General features: G+C 36.9%; 1 protein-coding gene and 1 long non-coding RNA gene across 2 annotated transcripts in view; one reads left to right on the top strand and one right to left on the bottom strand.

The window, feature by feature from the left end:
* Positions 1 to 13,720, top strand: part of LOC110203205 (uncharacterized) — a 24,318-nt gene extending 10,598 nt beyond the window's left edge. The window contains exon 3 of the long non-coding RNA XR_002322882.2: positions 12,936 to 13,720. This is a non-coding gene — a long non-coding RNA (uncharacterized LOC110203205). The remainder of the gene's footprint in view (positions 1 to 12,935) is intronic.
* Positions 7,706 to 24,674, bottom strand: IDO1 (indoleamine 2,3-dioxygenase 1). Its single transcript, XM_020979690.2, is given in 11 exon segments — positions 7,706 to 8,541; positions 9,466 to 9,614; positions 10,319 to 10,370; positions 12,542 to 12,659; positions 14,931 to 15,030; positions 15,811 to 15,825; positions 18,298 to 18,388; positions 18,391 to 18,415; positions 20,349 to 20,462; positions 20,563 to 20,658; positions 24,461 to 24,674. Coding segments are annotated over 11 exon segments (1,197 nt in total). The 5' UTR covers positions 24,545 to 24,674; the 3' UTR covers positions 7,706 to 8,188.

Raw genomic sequence — 24,674 nt, 5'->3', positions numbered from 1 at the left:
AGTTTGATACTTTATCTTATTGTTATCATTATCTTTAATGAAATGATATATATTTTTCTATGGTTTGTCCCTTGAACGATCCATTCTTTAGTATTAAGTTATTTAGTCTCTAGTTAATTTTTAATTCTTTCTTCAATGGCTCTTTAATATACTTTTATTATTGCTTTTATGCATTTATGAAGATTTTATGTCTTAATTCATGATCAATGTTGCAAGGTTGCCATACTTAGTTGAAAAATATTGACCAAACAAAAGTTAACAATAGCATCAGACAACAAGAAATACTAAAACAAAGTCAAAAGATTGAAGAAAAATCTGGCTTATAGTAGGCACTTGATAAATCTTTGCTGATGAACTTGCTGAAATGTGAACTGATTAAACAATGGAATAAAACAAAAAGAGATACAGAATGGATAAGAAAACAAAACAGCTATCTGCTGTATATAAAAAAAAAATTTTAAAAAGGACACATACAAGAATGAACATCAGAGGCTGGAGGGAAAAATTTGCTATGCATCAGGTGATTCCAAAAAACTAGGAATTACCATTATGCTATCTAACAAAGCAAAAAGAAATGCATTTAAAATTTACAAAGATAAAAATAGTTCAACTTTGGAGGGGCTATAGGAAGACAGGCACACTAATAACTGGGGGATTAATAACTGGGGGATCTATGAATTGGTCCAACCATTCTACCAGGAATTTGGAGTTGAATTTTTAAAAACATAAACCCATACATACAGAGATCCCACCACAAAGTATATGACCAAATGAGGTCAAGGACAGAATGACAGAATGACCATCCTTGTGTATATCAAAATATTTGTAGCAGCATTTTTAATATTAGTAAAAACTTGTAAACAAAGTGGGTGCCCATCAATTGAAAAATGACTTTAAAAATGGGATACGTGAATGTAATGGAAAATTGGCGCTCTGTGGGAACAAGAGATAACAACAATTTAGAGAAGCACAAGAAGACAAAGGAATTAATTCAAAATGAAGTAAGCAGAATCATAAAAACAATATATACAAGGATACAACAATGAAAATAGAAAGCATCCTAACTCTTTATCTTATATCCTAGTGCCTTTCTCTGTTCCTGGTCCACATTTAACTCTACTAAGGGTCACTATTATCAACATCAACATCATCATTAACATAACAGCTAACATTTTATATGGACGGTACTTTAAGCTTTGCAAAGTGTTTCACTTACTTGGTCTTCACAACTCTGTGAGATAAATACAATTATTATACCCATTTTATAGGTGAAGAACTGAATCTAGGAGAATGTAAGTGACTTGAGCAGACCCACACAACTTGTATCTAAGGTAGTATTTAAACATAGGGCTTCTTCTTCTTCTTCTTCTTCTTCTTCTTCTTCTTCTTCTTCTTCTTCTTAATCAATTAATTTGTTTTTAGTTTTCAACACTCATTTCCATAAGATTTTGAGTTCTAAATTTTCTCTCCCTACTTCCCTCCCTTCCCCCCTCCCCAAGATAGTGTGCAATCTGATATAAGCTGTACATATACATTTACATTAAACATATTTTCACATTGGGCATGTTGTAAAGAAGAATTAGAACCAATGGGAGGAACCACAAGAAAGAAGAAACAAAGAAAGAGAGAGAGAGCAAATAGTATGCTTTAATCTGCATTCATACTCCATAGTTCTTTTTCTGGGTATAGATAGCATTTTCCATTATGAGTCTTTTGGAGTTGTCTTAGATCCTTGCATTGTAGAGAAGAGCTAAGTCTGTCATAGTTGATCATCACACAATGGTGCTTCTCCTGGTTCTGCTCACTTTACTCAGCATCAATTTATTTAAGTGTTTCCAGGTTTTTCTGAAATCCATGTGCTCATCATTTCTTATGGAGCAATAGTACTCCATTACATTCATATACCACAACTAGTTCAGCCATTCTCCAATTTGATGGGCATCCCCTCAGTTTCCAATTTTTTGCCACCACAAAAAGAGCTGCTATAAATATTTTTGTACATATGGGTCCTTTTCCCATTTTTGTGATCTCTTTGGGATATAGAGCTAGACCTTCATTTCTTTTTAATTATCCACAGCAGCCACACTTCAGATTTCAGTATCACCCAAAAAAATGTGACTGACTGACTGTATAACCTCTGCTACTGACTGACTTTGTTTCCATAGATATAACCCAAATAACCAAAAATTGAGGGAGTCTTTAATAATTTTTTAAAATGTAAAGAGGTTCTAAAACCAAAATTTTTAAGAACTGTTGAACTGTAATAAAGCAGCTTTCAAAGGACAGGTAGGACCAGAATTCTACTAAGGAAATTATCCTTGGACAGATAGGAATCTCTCAAGAATGATATGCTGAAGACAAAAGGGAACAATTCTGATGGATTAGGGGGAAATGAGAATTATCTAAAGAGATCATTATGGATGCACAAAGGACTCATCAATTAACTCAGGTTTTTTTGGGTTTTTTTTTTAACATGACGAGGAAATTGAAGCAAGGTTAAGTAATAGAAGATGAATATGAAAGCACAATGTAGTGAGAGTAGTGTCAAGAATAAGCTGAAGCTACTGAAAAATGGGCAGGTAGGTGGTGCAGTGGATAGAGTGCCAGGCCTGGAGTTCAAATTTGGCCTCAGACACTTATGAGCTGTGTGACCCTACACAAGTCACTTAACCCTGTTTGCCTCATTTTCCTCATCTGTAAACTGAACTGGAGAAGGAAATGGCAAACCACTCCAGTATGTCTGCCAAGAGAACCTCAAACGGGGTCATGAAGAGTCTGAAAAATGACTGAACAACAACAGAGGCAATAAACAAAAAGAAGGTTTTCAGAGGTATTTAGGGGAATTGAGAAGAATGTTACCATCTGAAATGAACTCCTTCATCTCCTCTCTACTCCTCTAAATCTTTCTTCACCCATCAATTCTTTCTCTCCTGTTCTAGAAAAAGACACTATAGCTGCCATCCCCATCACTGGTATCATGTGTGACCTTGCTCTACCTAACATACCTTCCCTATCAGGAATCTTGAAGTACTTTGCAGGTTCTAAAGCACCATATAAAAGTCCACTGTTTTATTAGTATTATTGGCTCCTGTATCCTGAAGACACAACACAGCTCAGCCCTTTATCCAAGGAGTTTGGGGGCTGCAACAAAGCAACCTACTTCTCCTCACTACAATACCTAACCACACAATGAGGGTTACCACAGCATTAGGCTTGCACCAATTCAAAATAATAGAGCCAATCAACTAGTTGAGGAGTATGCTGACACAAATTATGGGTTTTGAACCTTCTAATCACCTGCTTCATTAATCAACTTCACTGTTACTCTAGACTCATCCCCAATTGGTTGTTAGCATTCTCCTACTTCGTGAACTCTCTCCATCCCTGTGATACTACACTCTCTGGACACCTCAGAACAATGACCCCTCCACAGTCTCAGCTGTCTCTTCCTCAGATTCCTCAACCCTAGCTATCTGCTCCCCTGCAATGCCCACTGCAGATTTCCTACTCTTCCACTGTGTCCTCTGGAACGCCTACTCTATAATTAACTTTAAATCTCTTTCTTTCTCATTCCTTTCATTTTGGGCCCTCACTGAGACTTGGCTCCTTCCCATGACACTGCTTCCCTCACTTATCACTCTTTCTAGTACTGGCTTCTTTTTCATTCACTCTTTGGTTTTGATGACTAGGTCAAAATACTCCTTATTCCCATTACCACTTCCAGGCTCTTTCTTTAGTCCCATAACTCAACAACCTCTCCTCTAAATTTATCACCCAATCCAGATTCTGATAGCAATTATCTACTGATGCCTTGGACATTCTATGTCTTTTTCTCAGCAAGTTCAAAACCTGATTTATAGTCATCATCTCTACCTCATTCTAAGAGACTTCAACATATGTTAGTGTTTCCTCAAATGCCCTAATTTCCAGATTCTGTAATCTACTCAGTTACCTTGACTCGCTCCTCCACTGCTTTTCAACTACACATAAGGGATATTATACTTTTGATCTCACCAATATTCATACCCATTGAGTTTCCATATTTAAGAACTCTGAATTTGCTTTATCTGACCAAAATATTTTATTCTTCCATATCTCCCTATTTCTCATTTTTAGAAACTTACTCTTCATCCTCACTGTGACTTCCAAAGCCCTATATTTCCTCAGTACCATCCTAGGTCCTTACTCATGCTCTGGCTACACTTTCCTTTCTAATCATAACCTCCTGGTGAACCTGTTCAACTCTACACTATTCTCTACTCTTGAAATCCTTTGTTGCCTTGTCCTACTGCTAGTTACACGTTGCCAAACTCCAACACTGAATAATTCCCAACATCTGTTTCCTTTGCTCTTATTCATGTGCTGGAAGAACTACTAAATCATACAGACTGGATCCATTACAAATTTATCCTAACTAATCCGAACTGGGCTCTCACTAAAGAAAGGCAATCCCTGGCACTCCACTCTGATTAATTCTCTGTCACACTCACCACAATAGCTGTTCCAAACCATTACTTCTTTTATTACTTTCTCTCTTACTTCTACCATACCATTTATTTATATTTCCCAACTATTTTATCGCGGACCAAATATTTCGTTAAAAAAATTAAGGAGAGGCAGCTAGGTGACGCAGTGAACAGAGCTCCAGCCTTGGAGTCAGGAGGACCTGAGTTCAAATCTGGCCTCAGACACATAACACTTACTAGCTGTGTGTCTCTGGGCAAGTCATTTAACCCTGATAGCCTCAGCAAAAAAGCAAAAAACAAAAATTAAGGCCATTCCCAAAACCTCCCTTTTCTACCTTCCTCGTCATCTCATATTCCTGTTTCATCACCCCCTACTATCTCCTCTTCATCTGTAGTCTCTTATGATGAAGTTACCCTTCTATTTGCCAAGGTCAACCCTCTCTATATCCTTTCCATCTTTTCTAGCACATTGCCTTCATTATCATCCCTACTCTCTCTCTCTAATCATCAGTCTCTCCCTATCTAATGACTGATGCCTACAAACACACCCAAATTTCCTTCATCCTTAAAAAATACGCTCACTAGATTTTACCACACCTGCCAACTATTGTTTTGTACTGTTTTGTATCTTTCCTTCCCTTCCCAGTTAAACTAATTGAAAAATCCATATGAACTACATACCTCCACTTCCTCTCCTCTCGCTCAATTCTAAACTCTCTGTAATTTGGTTTCTGGCTTTATCATTCAACTAAAAGTTCTCTCTCCCAAAGGTACCAGTGATTTCTTAATTGCCAAATCTAAAGGTCTCTTCTCATTCCTCATCCTTATTTACCTTTCTGCAGCTTTTGACAGTTTTTAAATTTTTATTTTAATTGTTTATTTATTAAGATCTAAAAATAAACTTTTATTGGGTAACCAGGAATTGACAGCCTAAGATTATACATTTTAGTTACATCAAGGCCTAGGCTCTGAGGTTTTTCTTAGCCTCTTTCAGCTTTTAATATGGTTTTATGGAAGAAGCATCATCAATAGAGACAAAGTATATGGTTAGCAGAATGACTTCAGGTCATTACTTCCCACCAGCTTTTGGACAAGTTGCTCCCTTCTCAGCCAGGATAGGGAAGAGCCCTCAGAAAAAAATCCAGTAAATAATTCCACATAATACCTTTCTACCATTATAAGTTTGAAAGTTATTGTTCTGGGCTTATTTGCTTATGATCTAATTGTTTTTAAGGTGTCCTTCACCTTCAATAAATAATATATTTTCCTATGAATAAATCTAATCAACCAAGCAATTTTTCTAATCACATGGTTCAGGAAAAATCCTTATATTTTAACAATTTCATCCTGCTTCTAGAAGTGGAAATAAAATTATTCTACTTCCCTCTTACAGAAGAGTATGCCAAACCCATTTAAATAATTTAATGAACTGCTATCTTCTTCTGGATAGTACATCCTTGCTAGGATTTTGTGACATTGATTGCAATTGATTCTCTTCCTATCTGTCTGAACACTTCTTCTCATTCTCTTTTGCTGTATCTTTACCCATACCATAACTACTAACTGGTTCTCTCCTAGGGCTTTGACCTAGGTCATCTTTTCTTTTCTCTACATATTCTCTCACTTAGCAATCTAATCAGCTCCTGAAAGCTCAATTACCTCCTTTATTCAATGATTCCTAGATTTCCAGCTCTGATCACTTTGATGATCTTAAGTCCCACACTACCAATTCCTCAATGGACATTTCAAACTGAATATTCCATAGGCATCTCAAACTCAATATGTCCAAAAAAGAACTCATTATCTTTCTCCTAAAATCTTCTCTCTTCCAAACTTTCCTATTACTGTCAAGGGAACTACTATCCTTTTTAAAATTCTAGCCTCAAAATTTCATTGTCAACCTCAACTCTTCACCCTCACCCATATTATATATCCAATTCATTGCCAAATTCGTTTCTATCTTCACTACATCTCTAGCATACAAACTTTCTCTAAAATTGCACAGCCACCACCACCCTTTTATAGCCCCTCATCACCTCTAGCCTAGATGGTTGCAATAATCTTCCAATTTGTCTCCTTGCCTCAAGTCTCTTCCCATGCCAATCCATCTTTCACTCAGCTGCCAAAATGTTTTTCCTAAAGCACAGATCTGACCATATCAATTTTTCACACACATACACACACACACTCAATAAATTGCAGTGGTTCCCCATTACTTCCAGAATATAATATAAAGTCTTCAATTTTCATTTAAAGACCTTCACAACCTGGCTCCTTCCTATCTGTCCAATCTTCTTACATTCTATTCCCTTCCATGCACTCTGTGACATGACCATACTGGTCTACTCGTTATTCCTTACTCACAACTCCCCATCTCCCATCTTCGTATTTTTATATTGGCTTTTCTTTATGCCTGGAATGCTCTCCCTCCAAACCTTTGACCTTTGACTCTTAGGTTTCTTGGCTTCTTTTGAGAATCAGCTCAAGTGTCACCTCTTACAGGAACCCTTTCTTGGTCTTTCTACCATCACCTTCAGCTACTAGTGCCATCCCTTCTAAGATCACCTTCCATCTATTCTACACTTATCTTATATACTTTGATTTATATGTTATTTCCCCCGGCAACATATGCTTCTGGATGGTAAAGACTGTTTTTGTGGGGATTCTTTTCTCCATAGCTCTTGCCCTTAGCATAGTGCCTTGTACATAGTAAATGAATGTTTGTTGACTGATTGATTGATTTCAGAACATGTTGAGTTTCCCTATATTTTTTCTCTGCCACCCTCACCTTGAACATTCTATCTGTCTTTCCTTCACTGGCTAGAAAGAATCTCCTTAACCCCTCCCCCATTACTTAGAAACCTATTACCCTGCCCCTTCCTCCACCCCTTCAAGCCAGATTAGTCCCAAAGAAGCAATAACATCTGCTATTAAACAAGAGAGGTGGGGAAGGGAGACAGGAATAGTCTTTCCTGCTTATTTAAATGGAGTTTGCACAGACCTGACTCAGTCACTTTAGTCATCCCAGGAAGTTTACCTCCCTAGTCTCCAGAACAAAATCAAATGAACTCATAAATTTCCTGCAGTTTAGGCATTTAAGGCAGTGTGTGTACACACGGTGGGATTGGTGGGGAAGGCAGTTCCCTTTGTCCTTTAAATCATTCTACATTGGTAGCTACTTACATACACCAGTAAGGTAAAGCCAGCTCTTACTGGGAGAGTGAATCCCAAAAGATTCATTCCACTATTAAAATAGCTTTTATTTACTCAATTTACACAATTACATTATGATGTAGCCACATTGGCAACAGAGCATTGCTGTCATTCAAAACAAAGCATTTTTTTTCTTGTACAACATCTTCATGAACATTCAATGAAGACATCTTATAGTAATTCCTTGTAACTTACAGAGAAAGATTTTTCCACATAACCTTACATGTAATGTGAGTTCCCTGAGAACATGGACAGGTTTTTTTTTTCAAAAATTTTTTGTATACCCCAAACCTATCATCTCATACATAATAAAGTGATCATTAATACTTACTCATTGATCAATTGATGGATTGGTTAACAGAAGACTATCAACTGCATAATTAAGTAGAATGTAATATAACTGAGAGCAGAGATTGATTCTTTGCATCAATATACTTAACCTAAGTATATGACACATAATATGAGGTTAATAACTACATGTTGATTGAATAATAATAGTGTTGTTTCCATTAGCTCTCTTTCAATAGAGCCTTCTCAGTTGTGTCCTTTACTGACTTAAGGAAAGTCATTAAGTTTGTGCCACCTGTCCCTTTCTCTTGATTATCCGATGATTTCTTCTTTTTTGCATTGTCTTGTTTATTTGATTGAATTATGATGTACTTGAACACCACTCCAAGGTGATATCTCCTGAGTTCAACTAGAGCTTTTATACATTCATTATAGTACTTCTTCAGGTTAATATCATCACTGGAGATGATGAAATCTCTAACAGATGGGCCAGAAGTAAGTGCCTCAAGAAAGTCCTTATGCGATGATGGCATGTAGTCCCTCATTTCCTCGAGGAATTTAGCACTGCTTTTCTCTGAAAGAAGAGGAAAAATTAGGGCATTAAGGAGACACTGATGAGAAGAATGAGGATGGGGATGGAGGATGGGGAATGAAAGAGTGATCACTGATATTTATCAGTAGGATAAGGATTATGTACCTGCCAATGGTAGTGGGACAGCTGGGTGCTAGATTATGTCTTATAATTATCCATAATTACAATAAGCTCGATGTTGATTTACACTTAAAAGTTTATAAAATATTTTCCTCATAACAAAGCTGTACATTAAATAAGGCAATGATTACTATCCCACTTTGCAGAGGAGGAAACTGAGGCACAGAGAAATGAAGCACTGGAGTTAGAGTCAGAAGCCCTGTCTCTGTCACCTGCTGACAACTATAATAGCTTAAGCACATAGATTCACCTCTTTGAGACTCTTCTGCTTCATCTGTAAAATGGGCATACTTAGTCTCATACTGCCTACCTCATAAGATTGTCATGCACAATATTCCTTGTAAACATTAAAGCAGAATTGGAATTGGATTTACTAATATGTTTTGTTATTGTCATCATTATTAATGAGAGTTATTAGTGGATAGTTCTGTGTATGTTAAGCCCTGGAAAAATAGATGCTGATGAGAAAAGATAAGAGTCTCCCAACCTGCTCTGAGGTTGGGTCTTCTCCATAGGCTACTGTAACCAAACATCTCCCACATGGGTCTTTGGATCTTGGCTTCCCTCAACTTCTTTCTCATAGTCCTGCTATCTGACCATATATAATAGAAACACATTTCTTTATGAAGCTGATTTACAAGTCATCATAAGTCCCATTTCTCTGAAGCACTTTCCTTACAACAGCTCAAGGAAATAGGCAGTACTTCAAGTATCCTTGTCTGTTTCTACTGCACCATATTACTAGGTTCATTTGAATCTCAAATGCCAATCAGAACCCCAACTTACCCTCTGCACTGCTGTGTTGGATCCCCAGCAGGGCATCAAAACACTGTATGATACTGCTTTGGGCAGCACTTCCCCCAGAGAACATCTTGGGTGTCTCCCACACCCCTTCATACACCAGGCCATTTGGCAACAGTGGGTTATTCTTCCAGCTAAACCAAAATAGAGACAAAGATATATTTATGTTTGTCAGAGAAAAGCTTTTACCTTCATTAATTTTCCAAAATCAAAATTTTATAGGTATGGAACTAAAGGGTAGGGAGAATAAGTAATTCTATTAGCTTTTTGTTTGATTTTTGATCACGGACCCTCCCTATCCCCCAACCAAATCAATCCCTTATGAAAACAGTGGTTTTGGTATCACAGACCTAAGCGAATTTGATAGCTATTATAAGAGAAAGTCATAATCAGTATCTTAAGTATTTTGACTGTACTGTGAGATTGACAATACAATTATCATTATCCACAATTTTACATATGAGGACACTGAAGCTAAGAGAAGTAATTTGTCCAATGTCACATCAGGCAATGAGTATCAGAGTCAAAACTCACACTCAGTGCTCTTTCCACTACGCCATATTATACTCTTTCTAGAAATGGATCTCTGTCTTATAAATCAGAATTAATCATTTTGTGACTTCTAAATAACAGCTCCCAAACCCAACCAAGAAGCAGGGGCTAGAGCAATAACTTTCAAATAGCTCCATGCTATCTCTAACATATTAAATAAAAAGGTGAGGTTGTTGGGAGCTCATGATAGTGAGTTATCAGTGGGCTACTGGAATTAGATTCTTGGCTTTCTATAGGTGGAGGCTTCTTTGTTCAGAGGAAGCAGTGAAAGTAGGGGATCACATACCCAGATAAGTAGATGCGGAGAGTACCGAAGAAGTCACTGGGCTTCACGTATTCTGTTGAAAGATTGAGCCAGAAGGAAAGGTGATGAACTGTCTTATTGACATTAAAAAAAAGAGCAGTCCATGTCCTGTCATCATTGTACTTTGCAAGACCTTCAGAATAAATTCTCCATTGGCTATGAGAGCAAGCTCCCTAGCTAAAGGACTCTTAGTCTAACTTCACACAGGAAATCTTCTACCCATCAGCCTTTGATCTTTGCACCATCCTCCAGGCTCTTCTCTACCACCTCAGCAATAGCCCTTCACCCTCAGAAGAGTGTGCCTCAAATTTTCCATTTTTAAAACTAGTAACATCTCTTTGGATATCATATGGTGTTCTGTTTCTCTCAACCCTCTGTTCTTATCCTTGACAAAAAAAGGAAGACTTGTGGATTCCAAACTGAAGCCCCCTATGATCAAAGCAGAAGAGAGAAGCAGGAACCCCACTATGTCATCACATCTGGCTTACTGTTAGCTTTTTATTTGTTTGTTTTCTTTGAAATCTAAGACCCTGAACTCCAATTAATTATCTTCTCTTTATAAATTTCCTCCTTGGGTAACATCAGCTCTATTCATGACATCTAGCCCCAGCAACTACTTGCTGGATGGCTCTACCAGGTTGTCTAGTAAGGAGGTCAAACTCAATGTGTCTGAAACTGAACTTTTAAATTCACCCTCACTTCTACCCTCCCCAATAAAAAGAGAAAGAGAGAAGAAGAAGAAGAAGAAGAAGAAGAAGAAGAAGAAGAAGAAGAAGAAGAAGAAGAAGAAGAAGAAGAAGAAGAAGAAGAAGAAGAAAAGGAAGGAAGGCAAGAAGGAAGGCAGGCAGGAAGGAAGGGAAGGGAAGGGAAGGGAAGGGAAGGGAAGGGAAGGGAAGGGAAGGGAAGGGAAGGGAAGGGAAGGGAAGGGAAGGGAAGGGAAGGGAAGGGAAGGGAAGGGAAGGGAAGGAAAAAAAGAAATTTGGCACCCTTTTTCTAACTTCTCTATAGTCTATTGAAAGCATTACCAGTCACTCAGGCTTCAATCCCAGTCCTCTTGTACTCCTCTGTCCTTTAGACCTGGAATCCAAACTGGTGCCATGCCTAGTCAATTATATTTCTGAAATCTCTTTCTAACTGCCCCCCCACCTTCTCCCCCCATACACACACACACACACACACACACACACACATACCACACAAATACATATTTTTTTTCCATTTCCACAATTTAAATTCAGTCCTTTATCATCTCTTCCCTAGACTACTTGGAATAGTCTCATAATCATTCTTCCCGCTTCTAGCCTCTCTGTGTTTCTAGTCATCCTTTACACCATTGCCCAAGCAATCTTCTCATTGCACTATTCTTCTATGCAGAACCACCCATGACCCTTCATTGTCTACCAAACAAAATAAGAACTCATTGGTATAGATTTCATTGCTATAGAAAGTAGCTCCCCAATCTGTTCCCAGACTATATATCTTGCTTTTCTTTCTTTCTTTCTTTCTTTCTTTCTTTCTTTCTTTCTTTCTTTCTTTCTTTCTTTCTTTCTTTCTTTCTTTCTTTCTTTCTTTCTTTCTTTCTTACTTTTTGGTGGGGCCATCAGGATTAAATGACTTGCCCAGGGTCACACAGCTATTAAGTGTCAAGTGCCTGAGGCCAGATTTGAACTCAAGTCTTCCTGACTCCAAGGCCAGAGCTCTATCCATTGTGCCACCTGCTTGCCCCAAGACTATACATCCTGAACAGGATTTTCTGTTCACATACTTTAAGTGTTTTCGTCTATCAGCAAATCCATCCCAGGATCTTAGCATGTGGCCTTTAACACAATGAATGTTTATCATTTTTTTGAAAATCAAATTGAATTTCTCTGTAATCTCTGCATAGGAATTAAAGTTATTTTTGATACATGTTTTTACCTGGGGTTAGCAATTATACTTATCGCTCAGTGTTTGAAGCCATTGAACATGAGACCTCCAAGAGCCTTTGGATATAATCTCAGATGACTATCTCTTTTGGCAGATGAAAAACCTGAATTGCTCAAGATCATCTGGTGAGTTGATGCAAGAACAGCTGCTAAAGTTTAGGTTTCTTACATCTTAGTCTAACTCAGCTAAGACAATCTTCAACTATCTATTGATAGTAATTCTTATCATTAGAAGTTTTAAACTTATAGTCTCTACTAATGCACTGAATACACTACATACTGTGAACAAGGTGGAACACTTCAATTGCTTCACGAACAGAAGAGGCCACAGTATGGAGACTTTCTTTCAGGGACTCCACATTCTTATTTTTGATTGCTTCAAAAATATCTGGAATTACCTTACAGGAAAACAAAGCAAATACAGTCAGAGTCTCCTAAACCTGCAAAAACTCATGATTCTCCATTCCAAAAGTATATGTCATATTCTAATTTTTCTTCCTCTTCTTGTATTTTTACAAAATGCGCCAAATAATCTGACCACCTTCCATTTTGTTCATGCAATCTTATTTGTAAAGTCATCTGTTATTAGTCTGTATTTTTATGAATTTGCAATTTAGATCATTTTATTGTTCAGAACTGGCTTCTTGATTTCTTGTTTTTTTCTTGTCCTCCAGTTGCCTTCATTAATGCTCAGGACTTCAAACAACAATCTGCCCAATGGAAAGAGAACACTCGGTAACTGGACTATAAGTACAGTAGAACTTCCAAGTAGCAACTTAAGAATACATGGGTGAAAAAAATGTCCTAAATCACTATGATTAGAGAAATTTAAATTAAAGCAACTCTGAGGTACTACCTCAAATCTATCAGATTGGCTAATGTGACAGAAAAGGAAATAATAAATACTGAAGAGGATGTAGAAAAATAAGGACACTAATGCACTGTTGGTAGAGTTGCGAACTGATGTAACTACTCTGGAGAACAATTTGGAACTATGCCCAAGGGGCTATAAAACTGTACATACCCTTTCACTCAGCAATACCACTACAGGGTCTGTATCCCAAACAGATCAAAGAAAAAGAGAAAAAATGTATATGTACCAAAATATTTACAGGAGCTCTTTCTATGATGGCAAAGAATTGGAAATTGAGGGGATGCCATCAATAAGGGAATGACTGAACAGGTTGTGATATAAGATTGTGATGGAATATTATTGTGGTATAAGAAATGATAAGCAGAATGGTTTCAGAAAAACCTGGGAAGACTTATATGAACTGATGCAAAGTGAAGTGAGCAGAACCAGAACATTGCATACATTAACAACAATATTTCAAGGATGATTAGCTATGAAAGACTTAGCTACTCTGATCAAGACAATGATCCAAGACAATTCCAAAGGACCCATGATGAAAAATGTTATCAACATCCAGAGAGAGAAGTAATGAATTCTGAGTGCAGATTGAGGCATATTTTTTCACTTTCTTTACCTTTCTTGCTTTATTTTGCAACATTGCTAATATGGAAATATCTTTTGTGAGACTTCACATGTATAATTGATATCATATTTCTTGTTTTCTCATGGAGGAAAAGAGGCAAGAAGGAGGGAGAGAATTTGGAACTCAAAATTTAAAAAAATGAATGTTAAAAATAAATAAAATTTTTAAAAGGAAGAAAGGGAGTAAAATCCCATTCAATATAACTACAGAATGTCTAAAATGTCTGGGAGTCTAGTTACAATAATACACAGAGGAATAGTATGAATACAATTATAAAACACTTTGCAGAAATAAAGACAATTTGAGATTTAAAAAAAGAATACATAGGCTTGTCATTATAACATGGTACTGGTCATCATGTGTTAAATCTTACTCACCAAAGCACATCAAAACATTCCTCAAACTCTGCTCAAGAAATACAGACTCCGTAATTTTGGGGTCATTCAAGGATCCAATAAACTCAGGCTATCAAATTAAAAAGACTAAAGGAACTACACCAATAAATTCCAAATTTAGTGAGAGTAATGGATGGTTGGGTTAAGTATTGCAGTGTTATTCACAATATATTAAAACACAAAGAAGAAGCCCTCCCACACACTGAGAAGACCCTCTATGGAGAATTTGTAGGAGGACAGGAGTACCAATCCCAAAAGAGTAGAAGGCATCTGAAGGTTGTAACCCATATTAATAGAGGCACCACCCACTCACAGATGGAACATTCACATTAATTAGACCATCAGCCCTGGAATCAGCAAATTGAAGGTAATGTTTAAAGATATTTGATGTTTAGATTTCAGCGATGTGAATCCTCCCCATGCTGATGCAGATCTCAGCCTCCCCAGCCTGAGTAGCAGCAGCTGAAAAACCAACCTGGTCAAACAACCATCCGGTGATCAGCCACTTTGCCCTTGCAGGCATTGGATCCCACCCAACAGATCACAATGACAGATCACAAAGCATTGGCGAGCCTTTTCTTGAAACCTCTCCAGCTTGGTATGATCTGCCAGTGTTTGCCCTCTGCTGGCAAAAGTAATCTTTGACAACCCAAGTTCTCCACACCATGATGTGACTTTGGAGTAGGACTTCGGAGGACGTGGCTACAGGTATTCAATTTGTCACATGACTCTATTATCTATGTGATATAAGATACAAATCTCATATAGACAAGCATACCCTGATTGCTGAAGCAGCTGCTTTTTCAACCAGTAAAGAAACTAGGAAGAATCCTTTGCTGCAATCCCCACCAGGAAATGCAAATAGAGTGTCCATGTTGCTAAGAACAAGATGAAATCCCAAAGTTAATATAATAATGTATAATATCACAGAGTAAGAACTAGAAAGGAATTAGAGGTCATCTGTTTCAATCCTATCATTTTGTAGATAATGAAACTGGGCTTCAGAAAGGTTAAAAATACTTGTCTATGGTCTCAAAGTTGGTAAAGTGTTAAAGGCAAGATCTGAACCTATGTTTTTATGTATCCAAGCCCAGCACTCTATCCACTATGATTGCCTTAATCAGGTCTATATATCTATATCTATGTCAAGAAGTGAACATTTATAGACCAATTCTATAACTAAATATATATATATAGATATATATAGATATATATATATATAATATATATCTATGTCAAGAAGTGAACATTTATAGACCAATTCTATAACTAAATATATATATATATATATATATATCTATGTCAAGAAGTGAACATTTATAGACCAATTCTATAACTAAATATATATATATATATATATATATATATATATATATATATGTAGTAATAACATCTACCTAGAGATGTAAACATTGTTAAAAAGGAAACATTCTTTATAGAGATTTAACTACACACACAAAAAAATAACAACTCATGCAGTCAAAAGAGATCTATTTACCATCCTACTATATTCTCAGTCTAAACAAGTGGTGGGAGTTGACTTGTACTTGCCATGTCTAGTCATTTGAAAAAGTTGCTGTGCATGTGTATTGTATGCATGTGTGGTTCCACCCTAAGTTCACACCCATTTGAAACAATTACTTAAAAACAATACTTACTCATAAGTCATAGGCCTTATGGAAGCATCCAAGGAATAAAAGATAACAAAAGAGGAGAAAAAACAATTATTACTTCCAAATGCTTTAGAGTTTCAACTAATGTTATTACTATCCCCCCAGTGTTCTTTGGCCCTTTTATATTCTGCACTTGTGCCTGTGCCAAGGTCAATGCAATTTTGGTTCCATCTTAGCACCACTTCCTAGTCAGGAATATTCCTAGACAAAAAGAGGAGGTCTGATCCTCCGACTTTGGATTTCCATTGATCACTGCTGCTCATATCTTATGTTGTGAAGATTAAAATTGGAGGGCACATACCATTCCCACTACCTGGAATGGATTCCCCCATCCCTACATACCAGAAGTCTACTACATTTCTACATTTACCCTCCATTCCTAATCCACTCATACTACTGTTTATGTGAAGTTAAGGCTATACTTCTTTCTCCTTTTTCTCTTTAATTTTCTGCTCACACAAAAGTCCCATGCTAGTTGTCACCTCTCCCATGAAGCCTTCCTTGATCCCTGTAACTATAAGTAATACACCTCTCCTCAAATTCAATTTAATTCAATTCCTTACTTATTTAGTTCCTGAGATGTGTAGTACCTTAGACTTAGCAATATATAGGAAGAAATAGGGTAGAGATGTTCCCTCCTCAAGAAGCTTACAACCTAATAGAAGAGATAAATTGTACAAAAAAGAAGCACTATGCATCATAAATATGATGCATGATAGAATGTGGGAAGGGCAAAACCTAGTTTACTTAATTATGTCCTTATGTATATTACAGTTGCTTATGTCCATGTCTTTTTTTCCTCACCTAGATTGTAATCTCCTTGAGGACAGGAATTTAAAAATTTTATGTTTCCATCCCCAAATATAAGGTCTTGTACATAGAAATTATTATTACACCCCAAGGAAACAGGGTCAGAGTTACAGCTGGGAAGAAGCAGAGGCATCTGAGATGAGAAGATAGAGACTGTATAGTAGCTAATCCTATATTAAGGTTATATACATTTAATGATCCTAAGTAGGAGGCATCCTGGATGTGGTTCTTAACATAGCATGTGACTTCACACAAACATAGCTTCTAGAATTGGAAAGACAATGATCCCCCCGTCCTCTGCTATATTCAGAACTAATCTAAAATATGGTGTTCAGTTCTAGGACTCTAATTTTTTGAAGGACGTTAACAAGGGACAACATCCAGAGGAGAGCAAAAGAAATAAAATGGGGACTGAAAACCATATCATGGAATTGATTGAAGGTAATAGAGATGCTTAAGCAGAAGAGGAAAATAATAAGGTAGAGATGGATAGATAACTGTATTCTGATATTTGAAGGATTTTCATATAAAAATAATTCTAACTTCTTTTTTCCTTCCATTCTTCTCTTTTCCTTCCTTCCTTTCCTTCCTTCCTTCTTTCCTTCCTTTTTTCCTTCCTTTTTTCTTCCTTCCTTCCTTTTTCTTTCTTTCTTTCTTTCTTTCTTTCTTTCTTTCTTTCTTTCTTTCTTTCTTTCTTTCTTTCTTTCTTTCTTTCTTTCTTTCTTTCTTTCTTTCTTTCTTTCTTTCTTTCTTGGTTTAGTCCTAGAGGGCAGAAATGCAAACACAGCAGTTACAGGGAGGCAGATTTCAGCTCCATATAAGGAAAAACTTAACATGTAGAGCTGTCTAGCATTGGAATGGGCTGCCTGAGGAGGTAACAAGTGCTCTATTATGGAAGTCTCTAAGCAAAAGCTTTACGACCTCTTATACAGGATATTGTACAGCTAGGTCCTAATTAGTGTGAACAAGAAATCCTGTGAAGTGGTAGCTTTACTCAATTCACATTAAATATTCCCTTTGGGCTGGAATCAATTACCAACATTACATTGTAATTGTAATCTTGAATAGAGTGAATTCAAATATATAGGGCCATTTCAGGGCTTTGTTGTTCACGTTAATGGAGATTTAATTGTAGTAGAAATTCTTTCATCAGGAATAAGTTGGACTAGAATCAGGGGTAGGGAACTTGAAGCCTCAAGGCCACATGTGGTCTTCTAGGTCCTTGGGTCCTAAGTCCTTTTGACTGAGTCCAAGTTTTACAGAACAAATCCTTTTATTAAAGGGATTTGTTCTGTCAGGTTTGGCTTCAGTCAAAGGGCTGCACTTGAGGACCTAGAGGGCCACATGTGGCCTTGAGGCTGCAGGTTCCCCACCCCTGGACTAGATCATTTCAGACATCTCTTCCAAGTCTGAACTTCTATGCCCATGTTCCTTGGTTCAGTCACTTCTTAGAATCTCAGGTTCCATGTCTGTAAAATAAAGGCTTTATGCTACATCTCTAATGTACTTCCAAGTTCTATTAATCCATAAACCTGTCTGTCAGTGATTATGCTTGCTAAATTCCAAACTGGGTTCATTGGGTGAGGACAGATAATGTTGATTCCAAAAACTTTGTCCATATTCACTGGGTTCTTTGGCCCAGCTAAGGCAAGTGCTACATACCCTGAGGGATTCTTTTTCTTCCAGTTTGCCAAAACACAGTCTGCGTACACCATTATTGGAGGCAAGCCTAGTTGCTTCGAGATTTCACAGAAGGGACAGCAATTTTCCTGGGCAGCACCTAGTTAAAATATGATTCATTTGTAAACATTTGAAACAATAGCATCAACTTACACTTCATAGTAACCAAAATGAAGTTGTTTCTAGCTTACAAAAATAAAAGCATTGGTTTGTGTTACTTAGCACTTCATGATTATAAAAACACTACATAAATATGCATGTATATATACATGCACATATATGTATATACACATAATCACACACATGTGTGTACATGTATATTACGTCATTTGATCCTTGCAGCAGACCTAGAGACATAGGCTGTTGGGTAATATGAATATTATCACATCCAATTTTACAGAGAAGGGAACTATAAGTCAGGTAAAATGACTTACTTTGCTAAGATCACATGTTCAGTCATTGGTAAACCTAAGACATGAATCTATCTTCTAATTCTAATTTTGATATTCTTTCCAACACACAAAGCAGTTGTTTGAAATCCTCAATGAGTAACATTCTGTCTGTCAGCAAGCTTGCTGTAATGGCTGTAATGTAAGATCAATGACTTGGAACCAGAAGGCCTCGGTTCAAGCCCTCACTCTTCCACTTACTAGCTGTGTGACTATAGGCAAGTTTCAACATCTCTGACCCTCAGTTTATTCATCTATAAAATGTGATCATACCTACAGTATCTACTCGCCAGTGTCAATGTGAGTATCAAATGAGATAATGTACATAAAGGGCCTCTCAAATCTTAAAAAGCTTCATAAATGTCTATCATCATCATCATTATTATTATTACAGCTACTGTGTCTAGATCATTGTAGAGATGATATTATTATTATCTCTTTGAAAATTAAAATTACTGTATCAGATTGCGCACCATCTTGGGGAGGGAGGTGGGGAAGAAGAGGGAGAAAAATTTGAAACTCAAAAGCTTATGGAAGTGATTGTTGATAAATCAAAATAAATTAATAAAGTGAAAAAAGAAAGTTAAAATTATAATAATACTTTGAAAAAATAATTAACAATTACTCATTTAAAATAAATGTTTGCTGTGAAAGGGTTTTTTGCTAGGTTGTGTGCTTGTATATGTGTGTTTTAACATTTCTTTCCATTGACTTAAAGATGTTTACGAGTCAGTGTGGTACAGGAAAAAAAAAAAGATTGGAATTTGAAGTTAGGGATCTAGGTTTGCATCCTCAACTCCATCCCTTAACTATATGAACTTGGACCAGTCACTTGATTTTTCTGGGCCTCAGTTTCCTTATTTGTAAAATTAAAGAATTGGACTATATTTAAGGTCCTTCCTCTTCAATCTATGATCTTTTGGTTATATGAGCCTTCCCTGACTCATTTGAGCAATGTATCCCAACCTTGAGAAAAAAAATAAAAATTTTGAATAGATCATAAGTCAAGATGAGCTGTGAAAAATAATAATAGTTCATATTCATAAGCAGTTTATATTCATTATCTCACCTTATCCTCAGAGTAACTTTGTGAAGTAGGTACCAAAAAAAATAGTCTAGGGGCAGCTAGGTGGCGCAGTGGATATAGTACCAGCCCTGAATTCAGGAGGACCTGAGTTGAAATCTGACCTCAGATACATAATACTTAGTAGCTGTGTGACTCTGGACGAGTCACTTAACCACATTGCCTAGCCAAAAAAAAAAAAGTTTAGTCTACTTCCTTTTACAAATAAAGAAAATCAGGTCCAGAGGTGAAGGGATTTGTCCCAGGTCATGCAGCTAATAAATAAATAGCAGTTAGGACTTAAAGTCAAGTCTCCTGATTCCAGATCCATCACTCTTTCCACTGTGCTATGGCTGCTCTAAATTTAAGCATGGTGTGATAATCCTCATAATTTCCACCATCCCAATAAAACTGAAGTTGTGATTAATTCTGAAACATTGAGGATTTTAACATGGACAAAGATGTGGTATTTAAAATCTGCAATGAAAGATTCCAACAGAGAACAAACAAGATCTCCAAACCTGCATGACTTCTCTGTCTTGCCATACATAGCCCATGGTGATCACCGCCAGTGCCAGATGTGCGAGGCGCTGCTCCTTGTATCCTTGGAGTTGACTAATATTAAGTTCTGGCAGCTTCCAGAAAAAGAAGAGATTAAGGCAGACAGTCAAAGGTGGCTTTTTCTGAGATTTCAAACAACAGAACAAGAAGATGAGTGTAGTATAAATTTCAAACCTGTTTAACTTCTTCCCGAAATTGGCCATTCTGAATCAGAGAGGGCAGATTTTTTGCAAGTCTCACCCAGACCTGATAGCGGTCAGGCAGTTCCTCCTTGATAGAAAGAATAAAAATGCAATTTATTCATCTTATTCCTTTAACAATAGGACTCCATCATCTAACAGCCTTTCATTCAACCTGTCTTCAACTGAGTCTCTTGCCCTTTTCAAATTCATCCTGTCTACCACCACCAGATTCCTCTTCAATCCTAATACACACTCTCCACTCTAGACAGGTCCATCGCTTTACTACCTTTAGCACATACCCTACTCACTCTCATCTCTGTACCTTGTTCTTACTCTTTCATTTGAAACATTTTATCCTCTCTCACTGCCTCTGCTTATCCAGATCTAATCCATCCTTCATCTCAGTTGCAAACTCCTCCATACAACTCTAATTGTTTTAGTTAGTATTGACTCACTCCCTTTGGATTCTTTTTTTTTAAGTTCATTTTTTTCAATTAATAAAAATCCATTTCCATCCCTCCCTGCCCTCATCACTGAAAAAGAACAAATATGCATTATGAAGTAAAACAAATTCTTGCATGGGTTATGTCAAAAAAAATATGTCTTAACCATCACTCTGAATTCAGGACCTCTCTTTCAGGAAGTGGGCAGTATGACTTTTTGGATTTCTACAGAATTCATGTCATACCCTTCAGAGGTGTGGAACCTGGAAGACTGAAATGATGCCTGTCTAAGACAGCCATAGGAAATAGGGAAGTTGGGTAGATAACGACTTCCTCAACAAAATCTTTCATAACCTTTCTAGATTGGACATCCTACAGATCCGTAATGATAACTGACATTACTAGAAGTACTTTGAGGTTTGTAATGTGTTTTCTATACAATAATCAATGGGCAGCAGATAGGTAAGTATTATTATACCCATTGATCAAATGACAAAATTGAGGTTCAGAGGAGTTACATGACTTGCCAAAAATCATGGTGAGGTAAACTCAAACTTAGATCTTCTGCCTCTAAGACCAGAATTCTCACCATTTTCTATGTTGAGTCAGTATTGCTCTTCTCACCTCACCCACCTACTTCAGCCCCACTAGACCCTTATCTTAACTATGGGTGACCCTACTATTACTGATTCAAAACTTTTCCTTCTTTTCGCATCTGTCTAAACTGCTACTACAGAGTACAGTCTGAGTTCAGGTGATAATTTGGGCCCCTTCTATTTGGTTACTGAGGTCTTCTTTGGAAATACCATAGGATACCCTCAAAATATGGTACCAAAAGGATTTTGTGTTTAATAGTAGATAATTCTGAGATTTTTTTCAGTTAAGCTGTGCCACCATCTGGTAGGTGATTTCCATATCCACATGGGTAGGGAATTTCCATCTCTACTTATAATACTAGCATTGTCAAAATCAGAACAGTAGCATGGGTATACAGATCATGTCTAAATGGTGATGACCAAAATGATGCAATTTTAGGAGAATGTGGAGGGCATTGTTGGGGGGAGTCCTTATTCTACCCATCTTCCCAATTCTTCTTACCTTGTTCTCTGTTGGCCTAAATTATTTTAAGAGAAAATAAAAATTCCTTGTTTATAAGCAAGGAAACTGAGGCTCAGAAAGGACACAGGACTGGAGATAACATTTAAAATTCAAATGTTATGGAACCTCCAAAAGAGATAACATATAGACCTGGTATAGGGGAAAGAGCACTGTATTTGGAGTAAGGACTTATATTTCCATCTTACCTCCATCCCATATCACTTATACGACCTTAGGTAAGTTATTTACTCTTTTTGAGCTTGTGTTTCCTTATCTGTAAAATGAGTGGGTTGGATTAGATGGTATCTGTCTTTCAGCTCTAAAGCTATATGTAGATACTACTATGACAAAATCCATCTATTCCCACTAAGATATAAGTGATTGATATTCTATCCTTTCTAAATAGCATGTTGTTTCTCCTTATTACAGAACCAGAAGAGAAGAAGAAAGGTGTGTGTGAGGGGAGTGCTAGGCATTTAAAGGGATGGAGGTCATACTATAAGAAGGGAAAGGAGTAAAGAAAAAAAAATAGACCTAAATTAATTCTGACTTCTAACACTAATCCTCTAAGTACATTTTCCCAAAAACAAGTGAGCTAGCAAGCTGTAATCCAATGCCTAATGTAAAGCATCATGTGACATAAATATTCAATTTTAACTGTCCAAATGCAATATTAGGAGATTGATCTAAAATGGTTTCTTTAAGAAGTCTTAACCACAATATAACATTAAATAAATTATAGCACACCTCCCCCATATGTAATGACAAAATAACACACTGGTTTGAAGAGTCATGATTACTCATATTTCCATAGGATTTTATGGTTTACAAAGTCATTTCCCAAAAAACAACCCTATGGATATGTAATATTGCTGGGGATCCCTTCCCAGTACCTCAAGTGCCCAAGTGCCTTATCCTGCTTTAAGATCTCAACCCGATGAATACTAGGCTTCTTTCAATAAGATTCTGCTGGAGATCTTCTAGATTTGGTTTGTCAATCTAGTTATCAAGAGAAGAGTATTCACTTAATAGCCATTCATTTGGAAACTCTTAGTACTAAGTCTGACCACTCCAGCTCTGTGTCTCACATTTTTGCACTTAATTCTGGAGCTTAACAAATACATATTAACCCAACCCATGACCTGCCTGATTTGTACTCTGAAAAATGCAAATTGCACCTGTTGAAATATATAGTATATGTACTCTTCAGTATTTACTGGCACTGAATTTACCTTCTTTTGATTTACAGGTCATTTTTCCAAATGTGATTTGGTTTGGGTCAACTTTAAATTACTATAACACTTTCTTTTACAAAACTCAAAGTCCTCACCACCACAGCCCTTAAGGCTTTGATATTGTAGGTGATGTCATAAACATCATTACTATCATCTTAATTTCCTAATGAGAATTCAGACATGTCAGGTTTTCTTTCATTCCTAACAGTAAGGCAACATGGTATAAGAATGCACACTTGTCTTGAAGTCAGAGCACCTGAATTTGAATCTTCACTCCGACATTCACTGGTTATATGACCCTGGGGGAAATCACTTAGCCATTTTGAATCTGTTTCCTTATCTGTAAAATAGAGGTAAATATACCACATTGAGACAATCATTTTAGATGCATTAAAGGGCTATAAAACTCTGAGTTCTTATTAACAAAACTGTAAGTAGTATGCATTATCTCATTCCATCATCCCTATCACTCTGTGAGACAGAGAATTCAAGGATTACTATTCTCACTATAGTTAAGCAAATTGAGGGAATGATTGCTCAGAGTTACATAGCTATTCATAATGGCAGGGCTTGTGCTCAAACCCCAGTCTTGTAAGTTCCAATCCAGACCTGTGGCCACTGTAACTCAAGGCTGGCTTTTGAAGTAACTTCCTTATCCAAGAATAGGTAAGTTAAATGATTTGCTTGCTTAGCTCCAAACCCAACATATTAGGTATTTGGCTTTACATTTGGTTACTTTATCACCCAGACAGCTGTTATAGCCCTGGATCCAAAATCAAGAGATAGAGTCACATCCTGGATCCCATCTGCAACTTAGTGTCTTTTTTACTTCAGGCAAGTCAATTTATTTTTCCACTCATCAGTTTTTTTCTACTGTAAATTCAAATGGTAGGAATAGGTAATCTCTAATATGCCTTCCAACTCTAACTCCTATGGACTCTGTTGATACTCTCAAAGTAATATTTCTGTTCTTCCAACATGTTAGGAAAAATTTACAAAAGCAGAATCAAAAAGACATTCTGTATACTTGGCATTCCTTATCAACAGAATCAAACCAAATAGAACACAATAAACAAAAAGTATTTTGCCACATGTTTTAACGCCATAATCTTACCAATGGGTCTTCCAGAATAAAGCCCAAATCTTTTGAAATGTGAAATTTCTCAGGGTGGCCCAATGGGTTCTCCAGGAGATCCATCTCTTCTTGAGCTATGTCTTCTAGTCTTGCTTGCAGTGATCTACTGGGTAGAAGTAGAACTGGGTAGGAATAGAAAGCCTATTTATGGAAGGCTGTGACTCCACACACCCTCTCAAACAACATGTACAAT

The sequence above is a fragment of the Phascolarctos cinereus genome, unplaced genomic scaffold, assembly GCF_003287225.1.
Source record: "Phascolarctos cinereus isolate Bilbo 61053 unplaced genomic scaffold, phaCin_HiC Scaffold_2;HRSCAF=192, whole genome shotgun sequence".
In the NCBI taxonomy this organism is placed as follows: domain Eukaryota; kingdom Metazoa; phylum Chordata; class Mammalia; order Diprotodontia; family Phascolarctidae; genus Phascolarctos; species Phascolarctos cinereus.
Note: the sequence above shows the minus strand (reverse complement) of the source record. Positions and strands in the feature narration are given on the sequence as shown.